Genomic DNA, 25,920 nt, shown 5'->3' with positions numbered 1-25,920 from the left:
TCCCGTTGTGCCTTTTAAACTGAATAAAAAAATGTATTGTAATTTAAAGATGTTAAAGGCCCTTATGTAGTCAATATTGTATCCCTTAAAACTCATTTGACCAAAATGACATATTTAAACTTTTTTCTTCATGCCTTAAAAGAGTTTGAATGTAACTCTACACCCTTGCCTCATTTAGTATACACAGTATTCTATGAATATGCAAATTAGCCCCGTCTCCGCTCACTCACACCAGCTCAGAGAACTGTTGATGATCACACGTGACCTTTTTATTTTATTTATTATACATGTAATAATACAATAGATAGCCTACAAGTGTTTCACATATAATACTCTAATATGTTTACAATGTGTGTTAGATAAAGGCACATTTGGAAAAAAAAATGTTGCACTTTCTCAGTAATAACATTTTGGAATGGCATATAAATTAGCAATTTTTTGTGGCAAAATCTGCAAATAAAGTAACTTAAATTACTTTCACATTTACTTTTACTTCGTAGCCTATTAGAAAACGAACTGATATGCTTGTGTCTTCATAAAAATATGCAATAAAATTGTGAGTTTAGTATTTCAACCATAATAGACATACAGCTGCATGACCCTTTCACACAATGGATCCTCGCGCGTTCTTGTAGGGCTCGGTTACTATGGAGATCATAAGGAGAGCGCGTGCGTTTCTTCTCTTTTTTGCGCGTGCACTAGTGGGAGTGAAAGGGGGGCGATGAGTTGAGAGATCACTGGCAATGAGCAACACGGTCTCTGCGTTATTAAATCTCTTCCATTCCAGATAGAAACAGTCCTAACTTTATCTTAGGTCGGTCACGGAGGCACTGCGGGGAAGCCGGTAGTCCAGGACCGCGTCCGGAGCGAGATGGGTAGCGCGTCTTCGGCGTATCGGATGATATACCTGGACGTGGATGGACGGAGTCAGAAGGTAATACTCGCTCGAGTGACGCGCAACTCTCACCACATGCATGGCATTGATTGTGTTGGGAAAGAGACTGCGCAGATTACAGAATGCACTGTTTTTCGAAAGTTAAAAGCTCTTTTATTATATGTTCATTCATGTTTGTGTTTATTATGGCCCTTTTTTGCTAACTGAAGGAACTGAACACAGTGATTGCTGTAAAACTGGTTTGTTGTGTGTAAAGGATTTTGATTTTTTTTCTAATCTCTTTTGGTAAATTATACTAATTATGTGCAGTTATTTTAGGCCTATATGCACACACACACACATATGATAAAATTATCTATAATAATATATAATAAAAAGTCAGAATAAAACAAAGTAAAAATAATCGTTGGAAAAGTGTCTCTTTTTAATCTCTTTGTTTTGATAGGTTTATAGCAGCTTTACAGATTTAAGTCCACATCTAGTCCAGTCGTCTGTTATCAGAGGTGACTGTGTGCAAGTTATGCATTTCAGATATGAACATATACAAATCACACAGTTAGTTATGTATTAATTTAAGGCAGAAACAATGATCTTATTGAAGTAATGACTACATGTTTGTTAAATGATTAAGGTATAAAAATGTAGCCTTGGTGCATGGTAAAATCTCCCCTTAAATCTTAAATCTCCCCATTACAATGTGCAATTTAGCACTTATTAAGATATTCGCTTAAAGAGTGTTTAAAATCTAAAGAAATTTACTTTGAAAACTTACCTTTTCAAAATGGAAAACCCAGAAATGTGCAGCCATATGGCTCTTGAAGATTATTGATGTTACATAAATTCTGTTTTTGTGCTACTTCCCAATTCGCCTACTTGTACTAAAGTATGTAGCCTACTGTTTTTGTGAATAAAAGGTATACTTTTGAGCATGTACCAGAATAGTAGGCAAGCTTTGGGATGTACAACATCATCATAATTGCGCCTTTAACGAACAGCTGTCGATCATATTGTCTCAATTAAAGTCCTCCACATTGAATTAAATTTAATCTCCTAGCATGTTGATCTTCCAGTCATGGTCTTTCAGGTGGAGACTCTCCTCCAGCAGTTTGCATAATGATGCATTTAGAAGTTAATGACCAAACGTATCTTTACACAAGTTCACAATGCTGTTTCAGATGAAATATAATGTGGATAACATTGAAGAAATATCTTTTCATCAGGTTAGATCATTAATCACTCAAAGCCATTTATCTAAACCTTTACTTAACGGTCAGAATCTCACATCTGTCATGTATAGTTGGAAAAAGTAGACCATCCGGGTATCTTTTGAATACTTATTTCAACATACTACAATTTTGGACACACTAATTCTAATTTTTAATAATATTTAGGATGGATATGCAAATTGGGACGCAGCAATAATGTATAATTTTTCACAATTTTCACTGATCTGCATTTGTGAATTGCACGTTTCCTCTTCCACTGTTTCTCACACACTCTTTTTTTTATGTCACCCGCTTGCCTTCATAAAACATTTTATTAGTTTTTACACAGTACCCTATATGTGATGCTTCGTCGCGTTATAAAACTCAGCAAGTATCATGTTTTCTGGAGTCTGTCTCACTTCTGTCAAGAGGTTGTAAGTGAACAGCTGGTCTGGTTTCCTTAAAAAATGTTTCTAATTAAAGAGATAAGACATGGCTCATATATAATCAGCTAATTTACAGGTATCCAAGTGACAGTCAGTTGTTATCATCTGACTGCTGTATGTTTGTTGGTCACACTTTATATTAAGTGACATGTCTACTACGGCGTGTAATTGCACTATAAATTATCCTGTTAAATGGGGGAAAATATTACTGTGGTTGCCAGAAATTCACTCTAAAAATACATTGACAATATTTCAGGTATTAAAGGATGACATACTCATCTTAAGGATTATTAGGAACACTATACTAATACTGTGTTTGACCCCCCTTCACTTTCAGAATTGGCTTAATTCTACAGTACATGGCATTGATTTAATAAGGTGCTGAAAGCATTATTTAGAAAAGTTGGCCCATATTGATAGGATAGCATCTTGTAGTTGATGGAGATTTGTGGGATGCACATCCAGCTCCTTTTCCACCACATCCCAAAGATGCTCTATTGGGTTGAGATCTGGTGACTGTGGGGGCCATATTAGTACAGTAAACTCATTGTCATGTTCAAGAAACCAATTTGAAATGATTCGAGCTTTGTGGTGCATTATCCTGCTGGAAGTAGCCATCAGAGGATGGGTATATGGTGGTCATAAAGGGATGGACATGGTCAGAAACAATGCTCAGGTAGGCTGTGGCATTTAAACGATGCCCAAGTGGCATTAAGTGGCCTAAAGTGTGCCAAGAAAACATCCCCCACACCATTACACCACCACCACCACCAGCCTGCACAGTGGTAACAAGGCATGATGGATCCATGTTCTCATTCTGTTTACTGTTTTTTCTGACTCTACCATCTAAATGTCTCAACAGAAATTGAGACTCATCAGACCAGGCAACATTTTTCCAGTCTTCAACTGTCCAATTTTGGTGAGCTCTTGCAAATTGTAGAAAAAAAAAAACTACCAAAAAATTAATTGCAACAAATTAGTGTGCTTTGCATACATTAGAGTAATATCAGTGTTTTGTTCTATGACAAATGCGCATCTGCTTGCCGTTGTTCAGTTTTGGCTGTGGGACAAAAAAAAAAAAATCAGCATATAAAAGCCTATAACACAATGAAAAACAAAAGGACATTTTAATGAGTGTGTATCCACTCACACCTTCTGCACACACACTGTTTACAGGAGAAGTGGCAAAATATCACGTCTTGTGTAACTGTATGTCTTCAGGCCTTTTTCTAAAATCTCACATAGTCCCTTGAAAATTCTAGAAACTTAAGCTAATACAGCTTTATTTATTTTTGCTCTGTGATTGGTGGTACATCATTTTATTGTCTCTATTCTCCAAGGGTGTTATTTGTGGGTTTTATGTTTCATCTTTGACCAAGTGCTCCATTAGAAGCTCTTTTTTAGACACTAATAAGTATTTCTCATATCTTTGAACTCAGAACCTGCAATTGTATTATAGGGAACAATTCCCCCTTTGTCTCTCTTTCTCCCACTCTTTTGCTCATTCTCATCTGTCTTTCGAGCTCTAAGTCTTATTTTAGTTCTCTCTCGTTTTTCTTTTTCTTTCATCCGGTCTGTCAGCTGCACCCCCTTCATTGTCTTTTTTTGTGTGTGTTTGTCACCTGTTTTTGCCGTCTTAATGTGTCTGCACATGTGTTGTGGTTCAGAGGACTCAGGGTCAGAACTCACACTACATGCAAATGATGGATGTCAGCACTTGGCCGTGGCTTTGTGCAGAGTCTCGAATAGTCAATAAACTATCACCTGTAATGGTCAGCGTCATAAATAGAACGTCACAATGATTCTGCCATGTAGGGGGATTTTAAAGAAAAAGTAGTTTTTTTTAAAAAAAAGCAATCATTCTAGTTTTTTAAATAAAAGCATGACACTATTATTATTAATATCTCTGTAATTACTTTTTCTAATTTTGAAAGATAACTGCTATTTTTGAGCTTGCTGCCCAGCCCACATATATATTTTTAACTTGTCTAAGTTTCACAAAATCTGTTAAAGTGTTTGTTGAACTTCATAAGCGTGTAAACATGATAATTTCAATTAATGTAGCATTTATGTCTACCATTTGTAATATTTTATAACAAGAAACTGCTGTTTCATTAGCATCATGCCATGCATTTTAGAAAATTCACAGAATACATTATACTGTATTTGGTTTAAATGGAATGATAATGAAAGGTAACAGGGCAGCATATTTCTGCCAAGGAAGCAGAGAGACTATTTGAAAATAAGAAATGTAATTAATTTGCTTTATTGGATGCTTAGGTATCATTATGATATTATTATTGATATGTAACTTGTGTTGGCAAGTTTAAGGCTCCAAATTTTTCTGTCACACACAATGATGTGTGATGGTAATGACATTTTTTCACTTTTTGGAGATAAACGTATCTATATAGGTTAGTGCTGGATGAAGTTTCAAAGCAGCTTCCCATTAACTTTTACATTAATAAACAGAAAAATATCTGTTGATGATCTGAAATTCATCAAATATAAAGTCAGTTCAGTGTTGACTCATTTCAGTTTAATAACAGTGTTGATATTTCAGTGTCAAAGTTAGTGTCATAATCCAGCTCAATTCAGTCAAATTCTATTCTCATTCGATCAAAATGGCAGTTTCAGTTAAACAGATAATATTTTAAATTTGAATTCTATTTTAAACCTCATGATTTGTTTTTTTTTTTTCTCATGAAACTTCTTTATTTTTTTATGGAGTGTCCCTTTAGAGACACTGAACAGACTTTGTGTTTCTCAGGTGGTTTTCAGCCGTTTCTGCAGCCCATGTGATATAAAGGAGTTATTCTGCACTGCCACAGGGCTCTCTAGGTACAGTATGATGCATGTGTGTGTGTGTGTGTGTGTGTGTGTGTGTGTGTGTGTGTGTGTGTGTGTGTGTGTGTGTGTGTGTGTGTGTGTGTGTGTGTGTGTGTGCAGTTAAAATGTTTCCACTTATGAAGTGCTCCCATATTTAGTGAATGTGTCTGCTTCTGACAGGAACACAACCATATCCCTTCTGGACTCAACAGGAGCAATGGTCTCCATCGACCCGACAATGCCAAACAACTCAGAAAGGTACCTTAGCAATCCATCCCATTTTATAAACAAAAATTTGTAACTTTAAAAGTGACTTATAGACATGCAGTAGACTTCTGAATCAGATTGATACACAAATGTCTAGGCCTAAACAACATTTAGTCCGAATCTCTTCAGATCGATTTAATAGCAAATGATCCACCAAAGGGTGTTTTCTTTTAAATTTATTTACAAGTAATTTCAACACTATCTCACGACCAATTCGTACGAATTCGACGCATGATTAAAAAGTGTCTAATTCGTACGACCTCACTCGTACTAATTCGTACGATTTGTCTAAACCCACGTGATGGTTAGGTTTAGGGGCGGGGTAAGGGGTAGGTCATTCGTACGAATTCATACGAATTGGCCAATTCGTAAAATATGTACGATTTAGCAAGATCGTATTAATTCGTACGAGTGAGGTCGTATGAATTGTTACGAATTAGCCACTTTTTAATCATTCGTCGAATTCGTACGACTTGGTCGTGAGATCGGGCTTGGTAATTTCATTACTTTTTTATATGGATTTTTTTTTCTTCAGGTTAGTTCTGAAAAGTGATCTTAAAAAAATACTCCCTTGTCAAATACCTGTTTTTGTGAACAGCAAATACTAAATGTTAGAGATTTATAATATAAAACCAATGATCCAATCTTACAGCAGTTTGCAGACACACTCAGGGAAAAAATGGACACACATGAAACATAAAGACGCAGTTCAAACATTCAGAGGTGAGACGCCCAGTAAAGTAACCTACTGTATGCCTTATCTGTTGGTTATGTGGAGATCTGCCCTACATGCTAGACAAACAATGGATGGCGGCCAGAAAAAGATAAAGGGGAAGTCACTCTCTGAGAGTCTAAGTGTGTCCATTCACCAATCACAATCGACTGCCAGAAGAGTAGACATCTTGGTTAGTAATGCTAGGCGCCAACTGCGTTGTAACTGTGTTTGTGTGTCCCGGTGTTTATGAAGGTCACCGTACAAGGTGGTGCCCATAACTGGCGGACAACTTGCAGGTAAGTGTCAGATGTTCTTCATTTTATGTAATTTCACATACCCTAAATATTTATGTATGTATAAATCATCTGTGCTTTCACTGATAGTGTTTACATTCCGATCGAAATGGGAAAATGGGGTTTGTTTTATTATGAAGACTGAAAGAGCTCTAGGGTGATCACTCATATGTTCTCAAATCTCCATAAATGGAGTGTGTGGAAAGCTGCGTGTGAGCACAAGAGCGACTCCATTTATCATTGCGTGAACACTCCTGCAGCGGGGGTGGACTGCAGTCTTTTCAATCCATCTGTGTTATCACGAGTAAAGAGAACTGATTATAACTTTTTATTGATTTTAAAGCAAACTCAGATATACAAGTTCCCTTTTTACCTGCAAAGGCGATTTATTGTCAACATCATGTAGTTTCTCTGCTTTGTTTTTTAATATTTATGCACAAATATTGTGGGTAATTTAGAAATAACATACTACCATGAATGATACTGGTTCTGCGTTCTGTGCACGGTATGCACAATTTCTACATACATATTTTGTGACTATTTTGTGAAAATCTACAGTATCAGAACACTCTTTATCAGAACACGTTTGAAAGTATGTATGTTTATCAAATTGTAAGTGTCAAGCCTTGTGTAAGACGTCACAGTTCCTCTGATACACGAGCAGGTGAGAATCCCAGGAATATATGATATATATTTGGACTATTTGGAGTTTTTACTGTTTGTTGCAGGATGCTTCATTCATTGTACATGTATTGCTTATTTTATTAAGGCTGACAGGAGGAAACACAGATATATAAAACTGAAATACATCATACATCAGACCATGATTATGAATATAAATTGTTTTCTCATCTCTCAGATAAAGAGGAGCTTTTCCAGAATGTTCTGACCCAGGTGGCAGAGCAGTTCTCCAGGTAATGTTTCTGTATTCATGTTGAATTTCTCCGCTAATTCACAACGAACTTCCTTTGATTGAATTTTGAATCGTTTTGGTATTTCAAGGATGAATGATCTTTGTATATTTCTCTCCATCTGCACCGGTCCTCCTCGCTGCTCTCCCCAAGGGCATTTAAAATCAACGAACTGAAGACCGAGGTGACAAATCGCCTAGCCATGCTGGAGAAGAGAGTGGAGTGTGAGTTTTAAACAGTTTTCACCCAATATCTCATCCAGTGTTTTGCTAATGGACAGAAGGCTAGAATGGAAAAGCTAAACTTGACAAATAAGACATTATCAAAACTGCTCACAGTCATTTTGTAGCATTTTCAAAAACAGTAGTGAATTATAGATAACGTTCTACTGTACCCAATGCAGGTTTCAGGAAGTAGATATGTTTTGCGTTTGATTTATATAAGAGGTCTTCCATACCACAATATATAACTCAAATAGCCAATGACACACACACACATAAATATTGTTGGTTTAACTTAAAAAAGTAAGTAACCTGGTTGCCTTAAAAATTTATGTTTTGAGAATGAAAATTTTAAGAAGGAGAATTATTTAATCATCAGAAACTCAAAATGATATGTTATCTGAACTAAATAAATTATTTAAGTTGATTTGACAAAAGAAAAAATGTTGTGATTACTAATCATGAAAATTATTTTTTACAGTATATATATATATATACACACACACACACACATACAGTATATATATATATATATATATATACTGTAAAAAATAATTTTCATGATTAGTAAATCACAACATTTTTACACAACATATAAAATAAAATATATATAAAATATATATATACACACACACACACACATACAGTATATATATATATATATATATATATATATATGTATATACGTATATTAGGGATGTGTTCAATGACTAATTTCATAAACGTTTAAATGAAAATTTTTACAAACCGACTGGTACACCTGGTCTAACCAAAATAAAATGTAAACGACTAGTATTTCGAAGTTCACTTGCAGCAGCAGTATCGTTTAACTAGTCGAATAGTCTCGCACATCCCTAATACATACATCATGCCATTTGACATTGTCAAAAACCCTTACAGTAAAAAAAATACTATTTTTTTTTTACATTTAACACATTATTTTAATGTTTTCAATGTTTTTTTTGTTTTTTTGCTGTTGTCATGAAAAAAAAAATCGTAATTAAAAATAGGCTTACATTTTGAAAAATGTTTATTTATTTATTAATTATTTATTTATTTATTTAATCTTTTGTTGTGGTTGAAATGTGTTTGACATGTGTTTTACATGTTTCATGTGATCCACATCTTGGACTTCCTGTTGATGTGTTTTGTACCTCTAGCTTATCTGAAGTGTTCATTACACTACACTACACCTACTTTGTTGCGTCATTTGGCAATTTTTTTTCATCCAAATTGAGTGACCTGGGGTTAAGTGCCTTTATGAAGGCTAATAATCGTGATTGCGCTGTATGGATATTATGGGACCTCTCCAGCTCATAGTTTATTTACCCATTTCTCTCAGGTTTCCAGTCCACTCATCTGCTTAGTTCTATTCAGCCACTTTGATTAGATTCTGTGGATAACATTTATTACTTTACATTATTTGGTGTAGATTTAATTTAAAATTTTTGTTCCTCGCATATCACTCACCTGTATAAGACACTTCTAGTCTTTTCGACTGTACTTGTAAAGGAAAGTTATTTATTAGCCTTTTACACTGTAGGCTATATTTTAGAAGGCTCTGTACCCAGCCTAAGTGTCACGTGTATCGGACTATCAACAGAGCCTGTGAATTAACATACCGATCACAGTTTGATATTCAAATAACTGTTTATTTGCTCCCTCTGTTCCTATAAGGATGCAAGGATGCTTATTCTCATGAAAATATATATTTTTTAATTACTTGATTTGTTTTTATGACGACATCCATATTAATATAAACTATCATTCAAAAGTTCGGTGTCACATGATCCTTCAGAAATCATTCTAATGTGATGATTTGATGCTCAAGAAACATTTCTTATTATTATCAATGTTAAAAACAGTTGTGCTGCTTAATATTTTTGTGGAAACTGTGATATTTGTGTACAGAATTCTCTGATAAATAGGAAATCCAAAAGAACAGCATTTATTTGGAATAGAAATATATTATTTTGTAACATTATACATACGTATCTTAACTGCCATTTTTGATCAATTTAATGATCAAATGATTTAATGTCCAGTAGCACATAAGCAAACATACTCCCTGTCATGGGTTCACATTTGTTTAAACATTTGCATGTCTCCATGCAATTCTGTACAGGAAGTAAAGAAGTTGAGCAAACTCACACCATTGGTTAAGCCAATGTTGCTGTTTTGGGCTGAAAGGAATAATAAATCAAACCAGTGTTAACATTTCCTCAAATTACTTTCTTGCAGCTGTCTCTGCAAGTTATCCTGGGATAGAAGATATTACGTCAACACTGAAAAATGTTAAATTTACATTTGACAGATCCAAAGTGACTTGCAATTAGGGTTGGGTATCGAGAATCGAGTATCGATTGGAACCGAGACTAACTTTTCGTTTTTCCCGGAATCGTTCAAAAGTTAAAATTTCGATTCCTAGTTTCAATATTCACAGTCCGCCGAGCGGAAGAAGAAACCGCTGAACAACACCGACGAAGAAGCGTCTACCAGAAGTGTTGGCATAACCACGCGAGTCGAACATGAGTACCTTACGTCGGCGATCCAAAGTGTGGCTTCGCTTTTCTAAAAATAACGAAATCTCGGCAAAATGCAAAATTTGTGACAAAAGGAGTATTTTTACAGAAGGAGAATTTCCTTCAGAAAGGCTGTTGGTTAGCAAGGTTAGCTAAACTTTTTTGACCCTGCCTCTTAAAAGAATCGGAATCGAGAATCGTTAGGAACCGGAATCGAAACAAGGAATAGGAATCGGAATCAGAATCGTTCAAATTCAAACGATACCCAACCCTACTTGCAATGCAGTAAAAGTATACGTTATATCAGTTCTTGGTTTCCTTGGGAATTGAACCAATGATATTGGTGTTGCTAGAGCACAACTTTTATGAATTGTGTTACACAAATGTAGTCAAATCATCAAATGTATTTGGAAGTCAAAAGCTAAATGTAGGCTTTAAATGACCACACCGTGGTTGAATGACTTCGGTGTCACCATCACTAAACTTCCGAAACTTTCAGTCTTTGTTTAAAAACAAAAGTTCGAGTTGTTTTCCCTTAAAGTTCGAGTTATAATAGTTTTTAAGACCGTGATTACAAACACAACAAACTGAAAGAGTAGATGAGTTTTTATCTGTTCGGCTGATGACGTTTAATGTCCTCAATAACCCTGTAGTCCCATTTTACCACTTGTTAGTAACCGAATTTTCAAGGTAAGCAAAAGCTCTGAAAAATCCCAAGAGGGGATCAATTATGTCGTAGAATTAAACATGAAAATATCTTGAGCTTGTGTTCACGACAGACTTTATTTCAGGCATTTAACCAGAAACTCGTTCAAAAACCCTATTGACTTCAAAGTGTAAAAAATGCTAACTTGTTTCTGGGTTTTGGCCTATAAAAATACGTCATCCCTCAACACTGTACATCTGTTGAACAATGATTAGTCAGTTTAATGGCAATATTTGACTGTGACAGTCTTTGCACACTAGTTGTTTTAGTTGTTAGTTGGCTTTATGCACAGCTGCACTACTTCCTGAACTTAAGCAGCTCCTTGTTTCCTGTCTGCCATTATTGGACAAATTGATTAATCCAGGTGTGCCTGACCTCAGTAGTCACGGCAACAATAATCAGACACACCTGAATTAATCAAGTTTGGCCAATAATTGCAGACAGGAAACAAGGAACTGGCTTAAGTTCATGAAGTAGTGCAGCTGGGCATAAAGCCAGTTGTACCTTAACCTTGGACAATAGCCATAGAATCACAATACATTTAACAATACATGACATCCACTTCAACATAAAATATTCACATTTCCTACCCCTTATACAGAATACCTATTGCTTCAGTGAGTAATAATGCTCGATGTAACATCATCAGAGACTAGGATTCATTCCATTGCAGCACAGCTGTGTGTCCATAGAAATCCAAATACAGCCATGATGTAATGAGTCACCAAGGCGATGGACCCTGACCTCTTCGTCAGTTTGAACGCTTCACCAGCCTCATGTAATTTAAGGTGATTTATTACTGTGCGCTGTCTATAAACAGAATAGTTGCAGGAAGTCCAGATATTATATGATGTGAATGATTACACTAATTAAATTACACAATGTGAGTCCAGAGGTCTTGCATCTAATCAAAATATATAGTACTTTTGCTGCAAATTCATCTGTTATTTGGTAGAAGCAACCAAATTAGACAGATACAACGTAGAAATGTTGTGTGACATATCCTCATTTTCAAACCAGGGTTGTGATGAGTGAATTAAAACAGCTGTCAGATGGGTGGTCTGTCCAAAGATGGTCTAGCTGTCAAAGGTGATTCTCTCGTACTTTAGACCAGCAGCATTATATCGCACAATGGAGGGAAGCGTGCCAGACATTGACAGGTGTCAGATGTCCTTTTTATGGCTCAACAGTCATGTGTTTGTGTAGGAAAACCATGAACATGATCTCTAGCTGATTTCCATATTTTGTCTGTTTGGCTCACTTTAAATATGTAATCATTCATGTGTCATATTCCTATGTATTCTGTTTCCATCATTTTCCTCTGTCTCTTCAGTGGAGGGGATGAAGGTGGTGGAGATCGAGAAATGTCGCAGTGACATCAAGAAGCTGCGGGAGGAGATGGCCTCCAGGAACAACAGGTCAGTGACCTTACTGCTTGTTCTGGAGATATTGGAACATTTTTACCACAACGGGAAGTAAAACGATATATTTTATGAGAAAAAATGGAGGCTGAGACTGGACTTTATACTTCAGGAATTGATTTGATTGTGATAATACGTGAAATCAGGTGGTTGGAAGGGTGGAGGTGAAAAGTAGGAGTTAATTGGTGATGTCAGCCAAACATGAAATCACTTCCCCCATGAATGGTGCACAATAAGACCAGGAACATGCGTTAAAGGGGTCCTATTACGCTTTTCCACTCTTTCAACTTTAGCAAGTTTGTAATGTTGCTGTTTGAGTGTTAAAAAGATCTGCAAGTTTACAAAGTCTACTCGTAAGGGAGATATTTTATTTAACAGAACCCCCTTTCCAAGAACTACAACTAACTGCTCGTATGGACTACGACGCAATTTTTCCGGATCTTAAGAAGTCATAATGTTCCACATTTAAATAGTGTCCGGAATTTGCAAAAAGGTGCTGGTTGAGCTGCATTAAGCCCCGTTCACACTACAAGCGAGCGGGCGATTTCCGGCGACACGTGCGACCGCGACCGGTGGGGCGTGTCTGACGACGCGACAAAGTTGACATCTTTTTAACTTAATGCAAATGCAGAACGACTTTCGGGTGCGACAACCAATAGGAATGAAGTCAGTAGAGCGCGTCACTCTTCACTCTTCAAGATGAACGAGAAGGTCATTTTAGCAGTCAGAAACTGTCCTATAATTTATGATATATCTCCATGTACATACGGTGGTATTCATTTGACATTTCCCGAACGCTAAGATAACCAATCACAGCACATTTTGTACATCGGAAGGAGGGGCTTCATTGAAATCAGCATTGTATTCGAACTATCAAACCCCCAAAACAAGTATACCCTAGTATAACAAGTAAACTTGTATACCCCAAAAACAAAATCAAGACTTTGTAAAAGGGCATAATAGGACCTCTTTAAGAAAATAGAGTCAGTTTTTGATTTTATGTTGAAGTGGACCAAATTCATTGGCCTAGCACTAAAAAATAAGGTATCTAAATTGAATTGAATGTGTGAAGAATCAGATTCTAGATGAATCAAAGATACTTGTATGTTCAAGATACTCTCTTTGAGTAAAGTAAAAAACACAGCATCTTCGGTCTAAAGCAAATGAGCCCCCGTCTACTTTTTTAACTTTACAGCAGTTTCCTAGATGACAACAAGAAGTTAACTCCTCGCAGAGATGTGCCTTCATACCCAAAGGTATGTAAATGGCAGATGTGAGCAAGTGTTTGTAACATTTTCTTTCATCATATTATATACTTATACTTGATACAAGTCAGCATACACAGCACCATTTAAGGTTTACAAATTTATAGGGTTGACGAAAAAAAAGATTTAAAAAGAAAAGAAAAATTCTAATAAAATACGATATATATATATATATATATATAAATGTTCAAAAGTTTGGTGTTGGTTATGCTTGGCTTTACTGTCAATTAATTTAATGTTGAATCAAAGTATTAATTTCTTTCAGAAAGCAAATACATTTTACTGAACCCACATTTGTGAATGGTAGTGTATATTATTTTGGAAATATTAAAAAGAAATATGTTTTAAAATTGTACAAAAATTTCCACATCTTTTTCCACATCATAGTGACTATGCTTGGTAGGCTTGATAAACAAACAAACAAACAAATCTCAACCAATCTTATCAGCATTTACATACATTTTTTAAAATTTCATTATTTTTTTAAATATTACGGAGACCTACACATGGCATTATTTCATGCGCACGATATAATTCGTTCCCTCCTTTTACTAAATCGTGCGCATTAAATAATAATGAATTCCCTAAGTTCACTAAATCATGGCGACTTTACAATAAGTTCTTCCCTTGTTTTAGTTAAATCAAAACACAAGCAGAATTTAGTAAAACGAGGGAACTAATTATTTTATCGTACGCACGACTTAGCAAAACAAATTATTTTATCGTTGGCACGATTTAGTAAAACGAAGGAACACATTATTATATCATACGCACAACTTAGTAAAACGAGGGAAGGAATTATATTGTGCGCGTGATTTATTAAAACGAGGGAACGATTTATTGAGTGCACAATTTAGTAAAAACGAGGGAACGAATTTTATCGTGCGTACTATTTAGTAAAACGAGGGAACAAATTATTATATTGTGCACCGATTTAGTAAAATGAGAGAACGAATTACATCGTACTGACGTATTAGTAAACCGAATTGTTTATTTAGGGCCACAATATACTTTTTTTTTAATTGTTATGTATGCACATGTGCGGGACTCCCTAGGATATGGTAAAGAGCTGTGTGAAGATTTCATTTAAAAAATAACCCAACATGACAGTGAGTAAATAATTATTTTGAGGTAAACGAGTATGATGCAAATGTAATGTGCGCAAAGGCCACAGCCAGGCGTTGGTTATCGGGGGTTAACTGGGAGCTCTGTCGCCTGCAGTACATGCTCTCCCAGCAAACCATAGATGCCCTCAGAAAACCCACCTTCGACGTCTGGCTGTGGGAGTCCAACGAGGTAAGAGCCTAACGTGTCACTGTTTTGTCTTTCTCCTCTTTTCTCTCCACTTGTTTCCTCTCTTCTGTGTCTGTTGCTTGTGTCTGTGGGGCTTGTGTAGTACCACCTCTCACAGGGGACAGTAGAAGCTTTGAGGCAGCCTGTCTTCGATGTGTGGCAATGGGAACCTAACGAGGTGAGGATCGGCCAAAAGAAAGATGCAGAATATAAAAATTCTACAGAAGTTGATGTACCAATGACAATGCACATGATGCATGAATGACGCCATGGGCAAAATGACTGGCATGCCAAACCTGTGATAGAAACATTTTTTGTACTGCTGAAAATGCTATCATCAGTGTTTTGTGCTTTAAGATGCTGAGTTGTCTGGAGCATATGTACCATGACCTTGGGCTGGTAAAGGACTTTAATATAAACCCCATCACGCTGAAAAGATGGCTGGTAAGAAAACTATACTCTGAAATATTATTTTTATTACTTATTATTTATTGTTTATTTAGGAGAACTATTTTATTTGACCTTTTCCAAAGAAAATGTGTTTTGTAGGTCATTGACCCAAGGAAAAAAAATATGAAAAACAATATATATAGCAGATTGTGAAATACTCAGACCGGCCCGCCTGGGTCAAAATTGTTAAATCACCCTTTATTTCCCATTCTGACATTCAATTTGGAGTTCAGGAGATTGACCACGACCACACTCCTAAATGCATTGAAGCAACTGCCATGTGATTGGTTAGATAATTGCATTAATGAGAAATTGAACATTGAACATAATTGAATTATTAGTGTTCCTAATAATCCTTTAGGTGAGTGTATAAAGGGAAGATAAAGTCCCATTCACCTGTAGTGTGATAATAGTGTCCCCCGTTGTGGTCATTTTCAGGACTTTCGTTCAGAGGAAAGATTTTGGCACACATCCCACATTGTTCAATGGGGTCATATTAGTCTATAACAGTTGATGTATTCTCCGCTAAATGAAGTGCTTACAAATCTTACCCAGGACCTAGACTATAAAATAAAATAAAGTTCTCTCTTTCCATTTTCAGCTTTGCATCCATGACAATTACAGGAACAATCCTTTTCATAATTTCCGCCACTGTTTCTGCGTCACTCAGATGATGTACAGCATGATCTACCTCTGCAACCTACAGGTATAGATTGCATTATGTATTATAATATATATTTTTGTAGGAATTGTTTAATTTTGTGTCGAAGACACCTTTTATGCTGCGTAGCCACCTGTTTCTTTTGCTCAGGAAAGTTCGAGCAGCAGAGGTAGATTAAAGAGAAGTGGGAGGTGAATGAACGAGACTGAAACATAGAGAAAGGATAAATGAGTGATGTATGGGGGTGTAAAAGCAATTCTGGTGCTATCAAGATGCTTTCACTCTTCTCTCTGTGCTGCTGTTGCCATGGATGTGTATTAAGAGGCTATTGGATTCATTATCTGACCAATTACAGGCTGAGCTATTACAGGGCAAATCACTTGCTTTAGTTTAACAGTACAGAGCTGGGATGCATGTGCACATCACTGCCTGTCTTGTTATTCTGTGTTTTTCAGGAAAAGTTCACACAAGTAGATATTCTTATTTTGATGACATCAGCTGTGTGTCACGACCTGGACCATCCAGGGTACAACAACACGTAAGAGCCTCAATCATTTATAAACATTGTCCTTTATGACCCGTCTTATAACATGTTTACCAGCCATGAAAATTAATGCATTTCTTCAGCAAGGATGCATTTAATTTATCAAAAGTGACAGTATAGACATTTATTATGTTACAAAAGAGTTCTGTTTCAATAAATGCTGTTCTTTTGAACTTTCTATTCATCAAAGAATCCTGAAAAAAATGTATCACAAACCATATTGGTTTCCTCAAAAATATTAAGTAGCAAAGCTGTTATCAACATTGATAATAATAAGAAATGTTTCTTGAGCAATATGTCAGCATATTCGGGGGGGAAATCGAATGGTAGTGTATAGATTGGTAATATTCCACTACATTATAGTTGATGTTTTGCCATTTAAAAATATTTCACAATTTTACCGTTTTACCATATTTTTGCAAAAGAGACTTCTTTTAAAAACATAAAAAAAAATCATACCAGCTCCAAACTTTTGAACGGTTTTCTATATATTTGTGTACCTAAACATTATTTTGCACTTTTTCAGATTACAAAAGAAGAATTTTAAAAAATGTGCTCACTCTCATCCATATAATGGCAGTGAATAGCGACCAGCATCAAGCTTTTTAAAAAGATGCAAGATGTTGAATGTTCCCATGCGACACGTGTCATATATTTTTAAGTGTTCTGGGGGTATACTCTGCTTGACGTGCACGTTCATGAAACTCAATTAAATTAAAAAAAATGCAATATACTGTAAAATGGGTTGAGAAAGCTCACACAAGTAACATGCTCCTCATTAGTTAAGTCAAAATTATCCACTTTCTGTTTGAAAGAGTCCAGAATCTCTTCGACAAATAGTATGCCAAAAGAGTAGTATGTCTGAAAACATATTAGGCGAATAACTTTAGACATCTTACTACTTCCTCCGAGATTCTGAAGTGTGCGCTCGATGGACACTTTACTATCCCATGAGGCCACTGGAGGGCATTTATAAATGGCAGTGAAGTAACGCAACTGATGCTGTAGGTCATGTGACAGTGACAACATGGCGGATGAAGTACATCCAGATTTCATTCATACTACCCATATTTATACAATACAGAGCGTACTTTTTAACGGTCACAAAGAAAATTCAAATTCAAATATAGTACCTACTCAGACAGTACATGATTTCGGACTGAGTGATGGAATACACAACATGTTTATTTTAGGGTGAACTGTCCCTTTAAGATATAAGTCATTGTGTTCTACGTTTTCCACATATGTGCTGCCACTTGGGCACCAAGTGGCACCTGTCGAGTGTTTTTGGACTCAGTCTATCCTCTCTCTTTTCCAGGTATCAGATCAACGCGCGCACAGACCTGGCCGTGAGGTACAATGACATATCTCCTCTGGAGAACCATCACTGCGCCGTGGCCTTCCAAATATTCTCTCAGCCAGACTGCAACATCTTTGCCAACTTTGATCCTGAAGCTTTCAAACAGATTCGTCAGGTGTGCCCCAGGGCTTTCAGCACACACACGTTAATACAGTCTTTGAGCAATGTATAATGACTATGTGTGTTATTTCGTCTCTGACAGGGAACCATCACCCTGATACTGGCCACGGACATGGCCCGACATGGAGAGATTCTGGACTCTTTCAAACAGAAAGTGGATAACTTTAACTTCACTGATGAGGAGCATGTTACTTGTGTGAGCTTTCTTTTAAAGTATCAAAATTCACCTACTAAAAGTGCTGTGATGAGCTTATTAATCTCTCTGTGACAGCTAAAGATGGTGCTGATCAAGTGCTGTGATATCTCTAATGAGGTCCGGCCAATGGAAGTCGCTGAGCCATGGGTGGACTGTTTGCTGGAGGAGTACTTCATGCAGGTATAAACCAGCATTACAAGCTAGTTTCGGTATTACAATCGGTATGTTGTGTGACCCACTTTATATTAAGTGTCTTTAACTAATATGTACTGTACTAACATTTAAATTAATCATTTGATACAAAGCACTTATTGTGTATATACTGTACATAAATGTTTTTACATTGTACTTATATTTAAAAATACCTGCATGCAATTACAGCTGTACATAATTTCTGGAATCTATAATTACACTGTTAACACTGTTACGACCAAACCGTCCCTAATTTTACCCGTAACCCGACTGAATAGCAGCAAAATTGTTTTGCAATGCAGCATTAACACAATAAATACGTTATCAATTATTTTTTTTACATAATAGTAGGAAAAGACACTTAGTATAAATTGTGACCTAAACATCATGATCTTTATTTTGTTTTTACTTGACTTTTTTTTTTTTGTCGCAAGAAATAAATATTCAGCAAGGATGTATTAATCACTTAAATTGTTTGAAAGACAGTAGGCGTGTTTCCGATTTCGCAGTTTGTTTCTGAAAATAAGATGTAAAGTGTTTGCTCTGGCTCGTTTTAAATGATTTTGTTCTGTTGTTGTGCTTGTTGACTTTGTACAATTTGGTGGTTGGTCGGTGGGGTATTAGTCACGTCCCTACTCCACTGTGATTGGACAGGTGGTTAAAAAGTGACAGTGATAAGGGTTGTGTTTTACACAAAGTTGAACATTTTTCAACTCTTGGCATCCAGAAAAAAAAAAACACAAAGCGCTTAGCATGAAATAGACGCTTAGCAACTCGTTTTGCTGCCATGTTTAAAATGCGGCGGTGCTTTAAAAAATTTTTTTAAATAACACTGCCCGTAGGAAAAAAACGATTTGATGGACACCCGGCCTAAATATTTTTGTTTCATATAAATGCTTTATACATTCTTTTGAACTTTATATTGATAAGAGTACCATTTCAAAAGTAATGTTTGTAAGTAATCAGCAATATTTAAAAATTGATATGATGTTTAATAGGGTGCCATTGCAATGTTGGTTCTAGAAAGAACTCGAGCTGCTGCGTTATGGACCAGCTGTAGTTTGTTTATTATGCGTGCAGGGAAACCACCCAGTAGAGCATTATAATAATCTACCTTAAATGGGTTTGGGAGTTTTTTCCTAATTCGGTGTAAGGGGCAAAAATCGAGCTGTGACGATTGGTTTATACACAAGGCAATCATTTCAGTATTTGAAAGCATAAGGGAGATCAACTCAATTACATCATTCGCTTCATAGTTACACCAACTAAAGAGCTATCTTGGAGCGTTGCTTTTTCGACTGGCTTGGATTTAAAAAGCTGAAAAAATGTGGCTGGCAGCTTCAGCAGAAGCAAATACCATGAAATATACAGTATACCAAATATCACTACCTCAGAGCTCACAATAGGGCTTTATTTTAAGGTTTGTAAGTTATCATTGAAATTTAATCAATATCCTTGTGAAGAAGTTGAACGGAGATTTAATTTCCAGAATGCTGAATGTCGGACTCCATGGTGCTGAAAATTCAGCTTTGCCATTACAGGAAGAAATTACATTTTAAAATATATAAAATATATAATAATATATATTAATATATAATAAAAATATATATAAAAAAAACAAAGCTTTGGTAAGCACGACTTCTTTCAAAAACATGTTAATAAAGCATACAAACCCTAACATTCTGAATTATCTATCTAGACCATTTGTTTCTTCATCAGAATTTTGTCGTTCTCTCTCTCAAACAGAGTGATCGAGAGAAGGCAGAGGGTTTACCAGTCGCTCCTTTCATGGACAGAGAAAAAGTGACCAAACCCACTGCTCAGATCGGTTTCATCAAGTTTGTCCTGATCCCCATGTTTGAGACAGTGATGAAGGTGAATTGGTTATGTTAGGACCCAAAAGTACATTGTGAAACCTGCAGGCTATATAGATCAAACATCCCAATACTTAGTTGTGATGTTGTTTTGTCCTCTATGTGTTCCAGTTGTTTCCTCAGATTGAGGAGGTAATGGTACAGCCCTTACGAGAGTCCCGGGACAGATACGAGGAGCTTAAACAGATCGATGATGCCATGAATGAGGTCAGCAGAGTAGACATGATTGTTTGTGTGTGTGTTTTAAACTGGCATTAGCTATTTACAACTTTTCATCTGTGTTTTCAATAGGTGCAGAAAAAGAAAAATGAAACGTTAACAATGGGAGGAAAAAAGAAATGAGGAAGGTCAATGTCAAAATCTACTACGTGCTACTTAAACATGCTACAGTTATTATGATTACACTTTATTTTACAGTACGTGTACTTACAGTGAAGAAATTGGTAATATATGGTAACTACATAGGTTAAAGCTAGGTTTAGGTTCAGGGTTAGAATCTAGCCATTACCCAGTTATTACAATTGTTATAAGTTTATACCAACGCATTCTCATTCTAGGGCGTCATATAGTGGCATTTTTGACAATGCACATAAATCCAACGCAAATAGCACCCTTTAGCATCAATATAACTCTTCGGTTATGGATAGCCTTCATGCCCATATATATCTGCATCTCATATTGACATGACACTAAAGGGTGCCATGTGCGTTGGATATATACGCATTGTAAAAAGCATCAGTTTATGACGCCTTGGGATGAGAACGGGCAGTAAAATGTGCTACCGTTATTATTTGTGTTATCTTTACAGCAAAACCTACCTTGTCTTTGTTTGTTTCAGTTGGAATATTCCTCAAGAGGCAGTAAAATATGGGACATGAGTGAAATCTTGGCCATCTGCTCAGAAAATCCAAAGCATCTTTCAGGGAATTGAATCGTGTACAGTTCAGCTATGAAATATTTGTGTTTTTATTTGGTTTTGTAAAAGTATAAACATTATACAGGATGTACAGATTTTTAGTCACTTTTACTCAAAAAATAAAAGTCTAACTTAAAAAAAAAACTGATGCCACAAATCTCATTTTTAACATAATTGTGTTATAACAGTATTATGTTCATTGCCATCCTCCGATGAAATGGTACCAGGACTCATGTGATGAGCGTGAGACAGTGCGCTCTAGTGGCCAAAGCAAAACACAGAAACATACCCATCAGACAGAGACCAGGTAGTTTAAACTGAAAGGCTTTGCTGAATGAAGAATAAATCATAGTCATTGTGAATTAACTGTTTATATCACATAATGCAGAAATTAAAAAAGGCGTTCTCTCAGCTGGTGCTTTGAGGCACAGCGTCGCTCTCTGTTTTACTTCTTTTATTGGGTTTAGAGCCGTTTGCTGTTGCTCTCTTCTTATTCTCCTGTTCCAGCCTTTCCTGCTTCTTTTGCAAATATGATGCCATGTTGTCGAAGTTCACCTTATACAGGTGCTTAAACTGACTCTCCAGTCCCACAGAACCTGTGAAGAGAGGATGAAGGAAAATTTACATTAACCCCATGAAGCCTACTGTATCCTCTTTGACTAATGAACTACGAAGGCCTTTAAATTATAAACATGATCAAAACTTCACTGAAAACAGTTGTATACAATCTACTACATGCCTACCTTTATACTTTTAAAGCCTTTTTTGTAAAAATGTCCACCTTTAGGTCATAATACAGGCTTCGTTTTGCTGTGAAATCTTTACTGATTTTTTTTTTTACTTTTATACTGATTCCTACCTTGAAAGACATTCCACTGAGTCTGTAAAGCTTCAGTGACCCTCCTCAATTCAGGCGTCTCTGAGTCACACAGCTATAAACAAGCACAAGCTGTTAGTAAGGGAAGAGTTAACTTCAGAACATGGAAAGAGTCACAGAAGAGCATTTATGGACCTTCCAGTTCTGCTCTGAGTATCGATACAGCTGCACATTCAAGTCTTCACTCTCCAGTAAGATCCACAGTTGGCTTTGTGAATCAAAGGTCATATCCCAGGGGGCAAGAGGCAGAGCGAGAGTCTCGGCAGGGCTCAGGCTGCCCTCCGTCCCAGAATCCACCACGAAGAGCTGAACTAAGGGACATCTAAGACGGAAATGATAAAACCCTCGTTAACCCCTGACTTGTGTGTTTCTACATTTACAAAGGAATACTATTGTTGTCATTGAGACTCTCCCAGAATCCAGTTAGAAGGATGATCGCTGCAGAAATCTGATTAAATGAAACGCACCTCTCACACTGGACAGCTACGTGTCGTCCATCTGGTGAGCTGAGGATCCTGCTGACGGCAAACCTCTGAAGACACAAAGAAATATATATATATATATATATATATATATATATATATATATATATATATTATATTATATTATTATACCTGTTGAACTCGAATTGTCCCAAAAAAAAAAAAATCAAAAGGCCCCCTATATTATTATATAGATCTAAAATATTTATTCCAGTATTTATGACGAAGGGACTTGTTTTCAAACTTGTAATTACATAAACCGGGTAAGACATTCAATTAATCAACCACAGTTCATTTTGTGATTCCAAAACTTTCAAGAACTGAATGTTCGTAAATAAAAACAAAAAAACTGTTATGGAAAAAAGTTAACTTCCCCTGTGACTAATGACTAATTAAAATATATGTTTATGCATTTTCACAGTTTAAAATTCTGTCAAAAAAGTCATGAATCAAAATATGCAATTATAAGTCCTGAAAAAATGCAATATTGTGAATTTTGCATATTAAAAATAAACAAAAGGCCAGCTTTGTAAAATTATGTAAATTAAAGTTTTTGGTTTTTTTTTTAATAATTAAAAACCTACCAAAGTTCTAGACCTTACCCCTATACATCCCATTGAAAACCGTATATCCAAGTCAATATATAATGTGATTATTTCCATTGGATTGTAGTACACATTGTGAACTACACTTGAGAGTGTGATGTCTGTGAGGACTACACCTTTTCTCTGTCTGAGTTCTCAGAGTCTAGGCCAAGTTGCCTCAGATCAACGCTGTGTAACCGCTGGCCAGTCTCATAATGCCAAACCTTCACTGTGCCATCCTGTGAACACATAAGTGTCTTAATACTGTAGGATTGACATGGTCATTGCCCTTACAATCACTTCCCCAAAAGAATATTACAGTAGAACAGTAAAGAAAAGGTAAACTGAAAAACACCTACTCCTGAACCAGAGAGAAGCCAGTCAGGATGCCCTGAAGGCACAAGCAATGCACTGACAAATCTGCATGAGAAATCAAACATGTTTGAACAAGCGCGAACAACATATGAGGCGTACTATCACTTGCATCCCACGGTCCACACTTACTCTCTGTGCCCTAGACAGAAAGCCTGAATGTTGTAGGGTGACAGCCGGAAGCTCACTCTGATCTTCTCATCTCGGTCTGCTGTTATGATATATTTATCATCCGGAGAGAGCGTCTGGAGAGGAAAATGCTGTTAACCTTGCAAGTTAATTAGATAAATAACATCCCAAATTATGCGAATATTTAATATTTTAATATTTTTGTTCAGGTGCTGCTCTAAGTTTCACAATGAAAAACTGGCATTTCATTAAAGAAATATTCTATATTCCCTTCTCTAATTGAACTGTCCTTAAACCTTCTATTGGTGTATAACATACCACATCCAGTAACATGGAGAGATGTCCCAGCTTCAGCTCTCCTGGTTTCTGTGGCTCCAGAACAGAAAATGAATATACATCCCCCGACTTATCAGCCACAAAGACTTCATCCTCGGCCTGAGTAAATACAAGAGATGTGCATCGTCGCACAACCCACCTACAACAAAACAACCAGAGTTACATCAATACAAGAGCTTTACAGAGAAATTAATGGGACCCTATTATGCTAAAGGTACCCTTTTTCCTCATAATATACATTGGAGCATCACTTCGTTTTCTCACACTTTCTGAAATGGTTCAATAAAGTATCCAACCCCCTTCTTTTTGAGAACCTACTCTGATTGGTCAGGTGGTCCACCTGTGTGATTGGTCGACTGTTTGGAAACAAAACGCCTATTACCATATTTTGATAAATTGATTTTATCACATAGGTAATTGTGATACATTACCTATATCACATTTTTTAACTCTAATATTCCCTTGTTAAGAGATCTTGGACAGTCCATGCGTGTCCAGAAATGTCTTCAATCATACAGGTTTGGAATGACATGAGTGATGGGAAGACTTTTTAGATGAACTTTCTTTCCAAACCTCAGGAATGAGTGTGTGTTACCGTGTACTAATGCACTGCCATGATGGCTCAGTGCAGAAGAGAACAAGACGTTTATGGTCATCTGTGAGCGCTACATGCTTCCCAGAGGCTGAGGCAGCAAATGCAAGAATCCTGTCACTGTCCTTTTCCTCTGGTCCATCTCCAGCACTGTAATACACACATGTACATTTTAGGATATTTTTGCATCATCAGATTATGAAGTACAATAGCAAACTCACATATCAGAACTGTCACATTTACCTTTTATTATCACCATCAGCTTCCTTTGTTTTTTTCTCGGCTTTGGCGCAGTCAAACACGAAGGGCTCTCTATCAGCAAAATATCGAAAGAAAACTAACACTACTTTTTTGCATGAGTATAAAAAACAAGTACAAGGAGCAAAATCAATGACGAAGACCTCTTAAATGATTCATATATAACACATTTAATAACACATAACCATGCTGTAAACAGAATGACAGTCATTTGATTGATTACCATATTCATTTTCTGATATGTATGAACTTTAAAAATGCAACAAGACATCAATATTTATAAATGTATTGTGACAGATGTTCTATATCTTCGACTTCAAGTCAAATAATTTGGACAACAACATTACATATTGAAGCATATGTTTCAAGTCAAAGTGCAAATGAATGCACAGCATAGCATAGAATTAAATATTAAGACAACAGTATGTTTTATACACACACATCTCACACACATACATACAATTATGCACACAAATATGATAACCATGAAAATAGTGCAATATGATGATGCCAAATCGAATAAGAGTAATCTTGGGAAAACTTTGCAGCAGCACGGTACTTATATATGCAAAATCTCGGGTACCAGTCAATGAAAATGATGTTGATCATGTAATTGAATCGTTTACTGATGGTTCTATCACAGTGCAGAAATCCTTCTGAGTCTGACAGTTTTCACCATATCTGAAATAAAGAGCTGGACATATATAGACAGCTGCCAGTCTACTCACCTAGACTGTTTAAGGTGTATGGCAACTAAAGTAGTAGAACAGCTTGAAATAAACCAGTCTCCCTTTGAACACACCACTGCCATGATTGTTGCTCACATGCGGAATGACAGTCGCGCGTTTAATACGTCATTAACAGAAACGAGCAGGAATGTGGCATGACGATATCGCCATTAGAAGTGTACCAAATAATAGACTTTCACTACGAATAATACTTGTGTGTTATTAAAAATAATAATAATTTGAATTCTATTTTGCTTAAA

At 36.2% G+C, this 25,920-nt stretch overlaps 2 protein-coding genes across 3 annotated transcripts; one reads left to right on the top strand and one right to left on the bottom strand.

The window, feature by feature from the left end:
* Positions 1-701: 701 nt before the first annotated feature.
* Positions 702-21,450, top strand: pde9aa (phosphodiesterase 9aa). Of its 2 annotated transcripts, none has more exons than XM_039683379.2 (19): positions 702-934; positions 5,317-5,387; positions 5,556-5,633; positions 6,610-6,653; positions 7,510-7,564; positions 7,715-7,785; positions 12,344-12,428; positions 13,627-13,687; positions 15,093-15,167; positions 15,347-15,433; positions 16,041-16,145; positions 16,556-16,638; positions 17,963-18,119; positions 18,207-18,320; positions 18,396-18,500; positions 20,259-20,387; positions 20,498-20,593; positions 20,678-20,733; positions 21,225-21,450. In XM_039683379.2, the coding sequence occupies exons 1-18, from the start codon at positions 872-874 to the stop codon at positions 20,726-20,728; spliced, it is 1,530 nt and encodes a 509-aa protein (XP_039539313.1). In that variant the 5' UTR covers positions 702-871; the 3' UTR covers positions 20,729-20,733; positions 21,225-21,450. The 2 variants fall into 2 exon arrangements, with proteins under 2 accessions (XP_039539313.1, XP_039539315.1); XM_039683381.2 differs by lacking the exon at positions 15,093-15,167 and adding an exon at positions 14,918-14,992.
* wdr4 (WD repeat domain 4) lies at positions 21,329-25,809 on the bottom strand. The gene is made up of 11 exons (XM_039683382.2): positions 25,661-25,809; positions 24,918-24,986; positions 24,678-24,824; positions 24,065-24,221; positions 23,750-23,862; positions 23,605-23,665; positions 23,383-23,484; positions 22,647-22,711; positions 22,315-22,501; positions 22,162-22,234; positions 21,329-21,898 (listed from the first exon to the last, which is right to left on the bottom strand). Exons 1-11 carry the CDS (start codon positions 25,741-25,743, stop codon positions 21,711-21,713), a joined length of 1,245 nt encoding a protein of 414 aa, XP_039539316.2. The 5' UTR covers positions 25,744-25,809; the 3' UTR covers positions 21,329-21,710.
* Between the last annotated feature and the right edge of the window lie 111 nt (positions 25,810-25,920).

The sequence above is a fragment of the Pimephales promelas genome, chromosome 7, assembly GCF_988280905.1.
Source record: "Pimephales promelas chromosome 7, fPimPro1.hap1.1, whole genome shotgun sequence".
In the NCBI taxonomy this organism is placed as follows: domain Eukaryota; kingdom Metazoa; phylum Chordata; class Actinopteri; order Cypriniformes; family Leuciscidae; genus Pimephales; species Pimephales promelas.
This window is presented reverse-complemented; position numbering and strand designations above follow the sequence as displayed.

What these genes read in the sequence shown, in the direction of transcription:
- pde9aa (XM_039683379.2), top strand. Translation starts at nt 872, where the DNA reads ATGGGTAGCGCGTCTTCGGCGTATCGGATGATATACCTGGACGTGGAT. An exon ending in TGGATGGACGGAGTCAGAAG is followed by an intron (nt 935 to 5,316) that starts GTAATACTCGCT and finishes TGTGTTTCTCAG; the next exon opens with GTGGTTTTCAGCCGTTTCTG. An exon ending in GTGGCAGAGCAGTTCTCCAG is followed by an intron (nt 7,565 to 7,714) that starts GTAATGTTTCTG and finishes GCTCTCCCCAAG; the next exon opens with GGCATTTAAAATCAACGAAC.
- wdr4 (XM_039683382.2), bottom strand. Translation starts at nt 25,743, where the DNA reads ATGGCAGTGGTGTGTTCAAAGGGAGACTGGTTTATTTCAAGCTGTTCT. An exon ending in TTCTGTCTAGGGCACAGAGA is followed by an intron (nt 23,666 to 23,749) that starts GTAAGTGTGGAC and finishes TTTCTCATGCAG; the next exon opens with ATTTGTCAGTGCATTGCTTG. An exon ending in ACTCAGAGCAGAACTGGAAG is followed by an intron (nt 22,235 to 22,314) that starts GTCCATAAATGC and finishes GCTTGTTTATAG; the next exon opens with CTGTGTGACTCAGAGACGCC.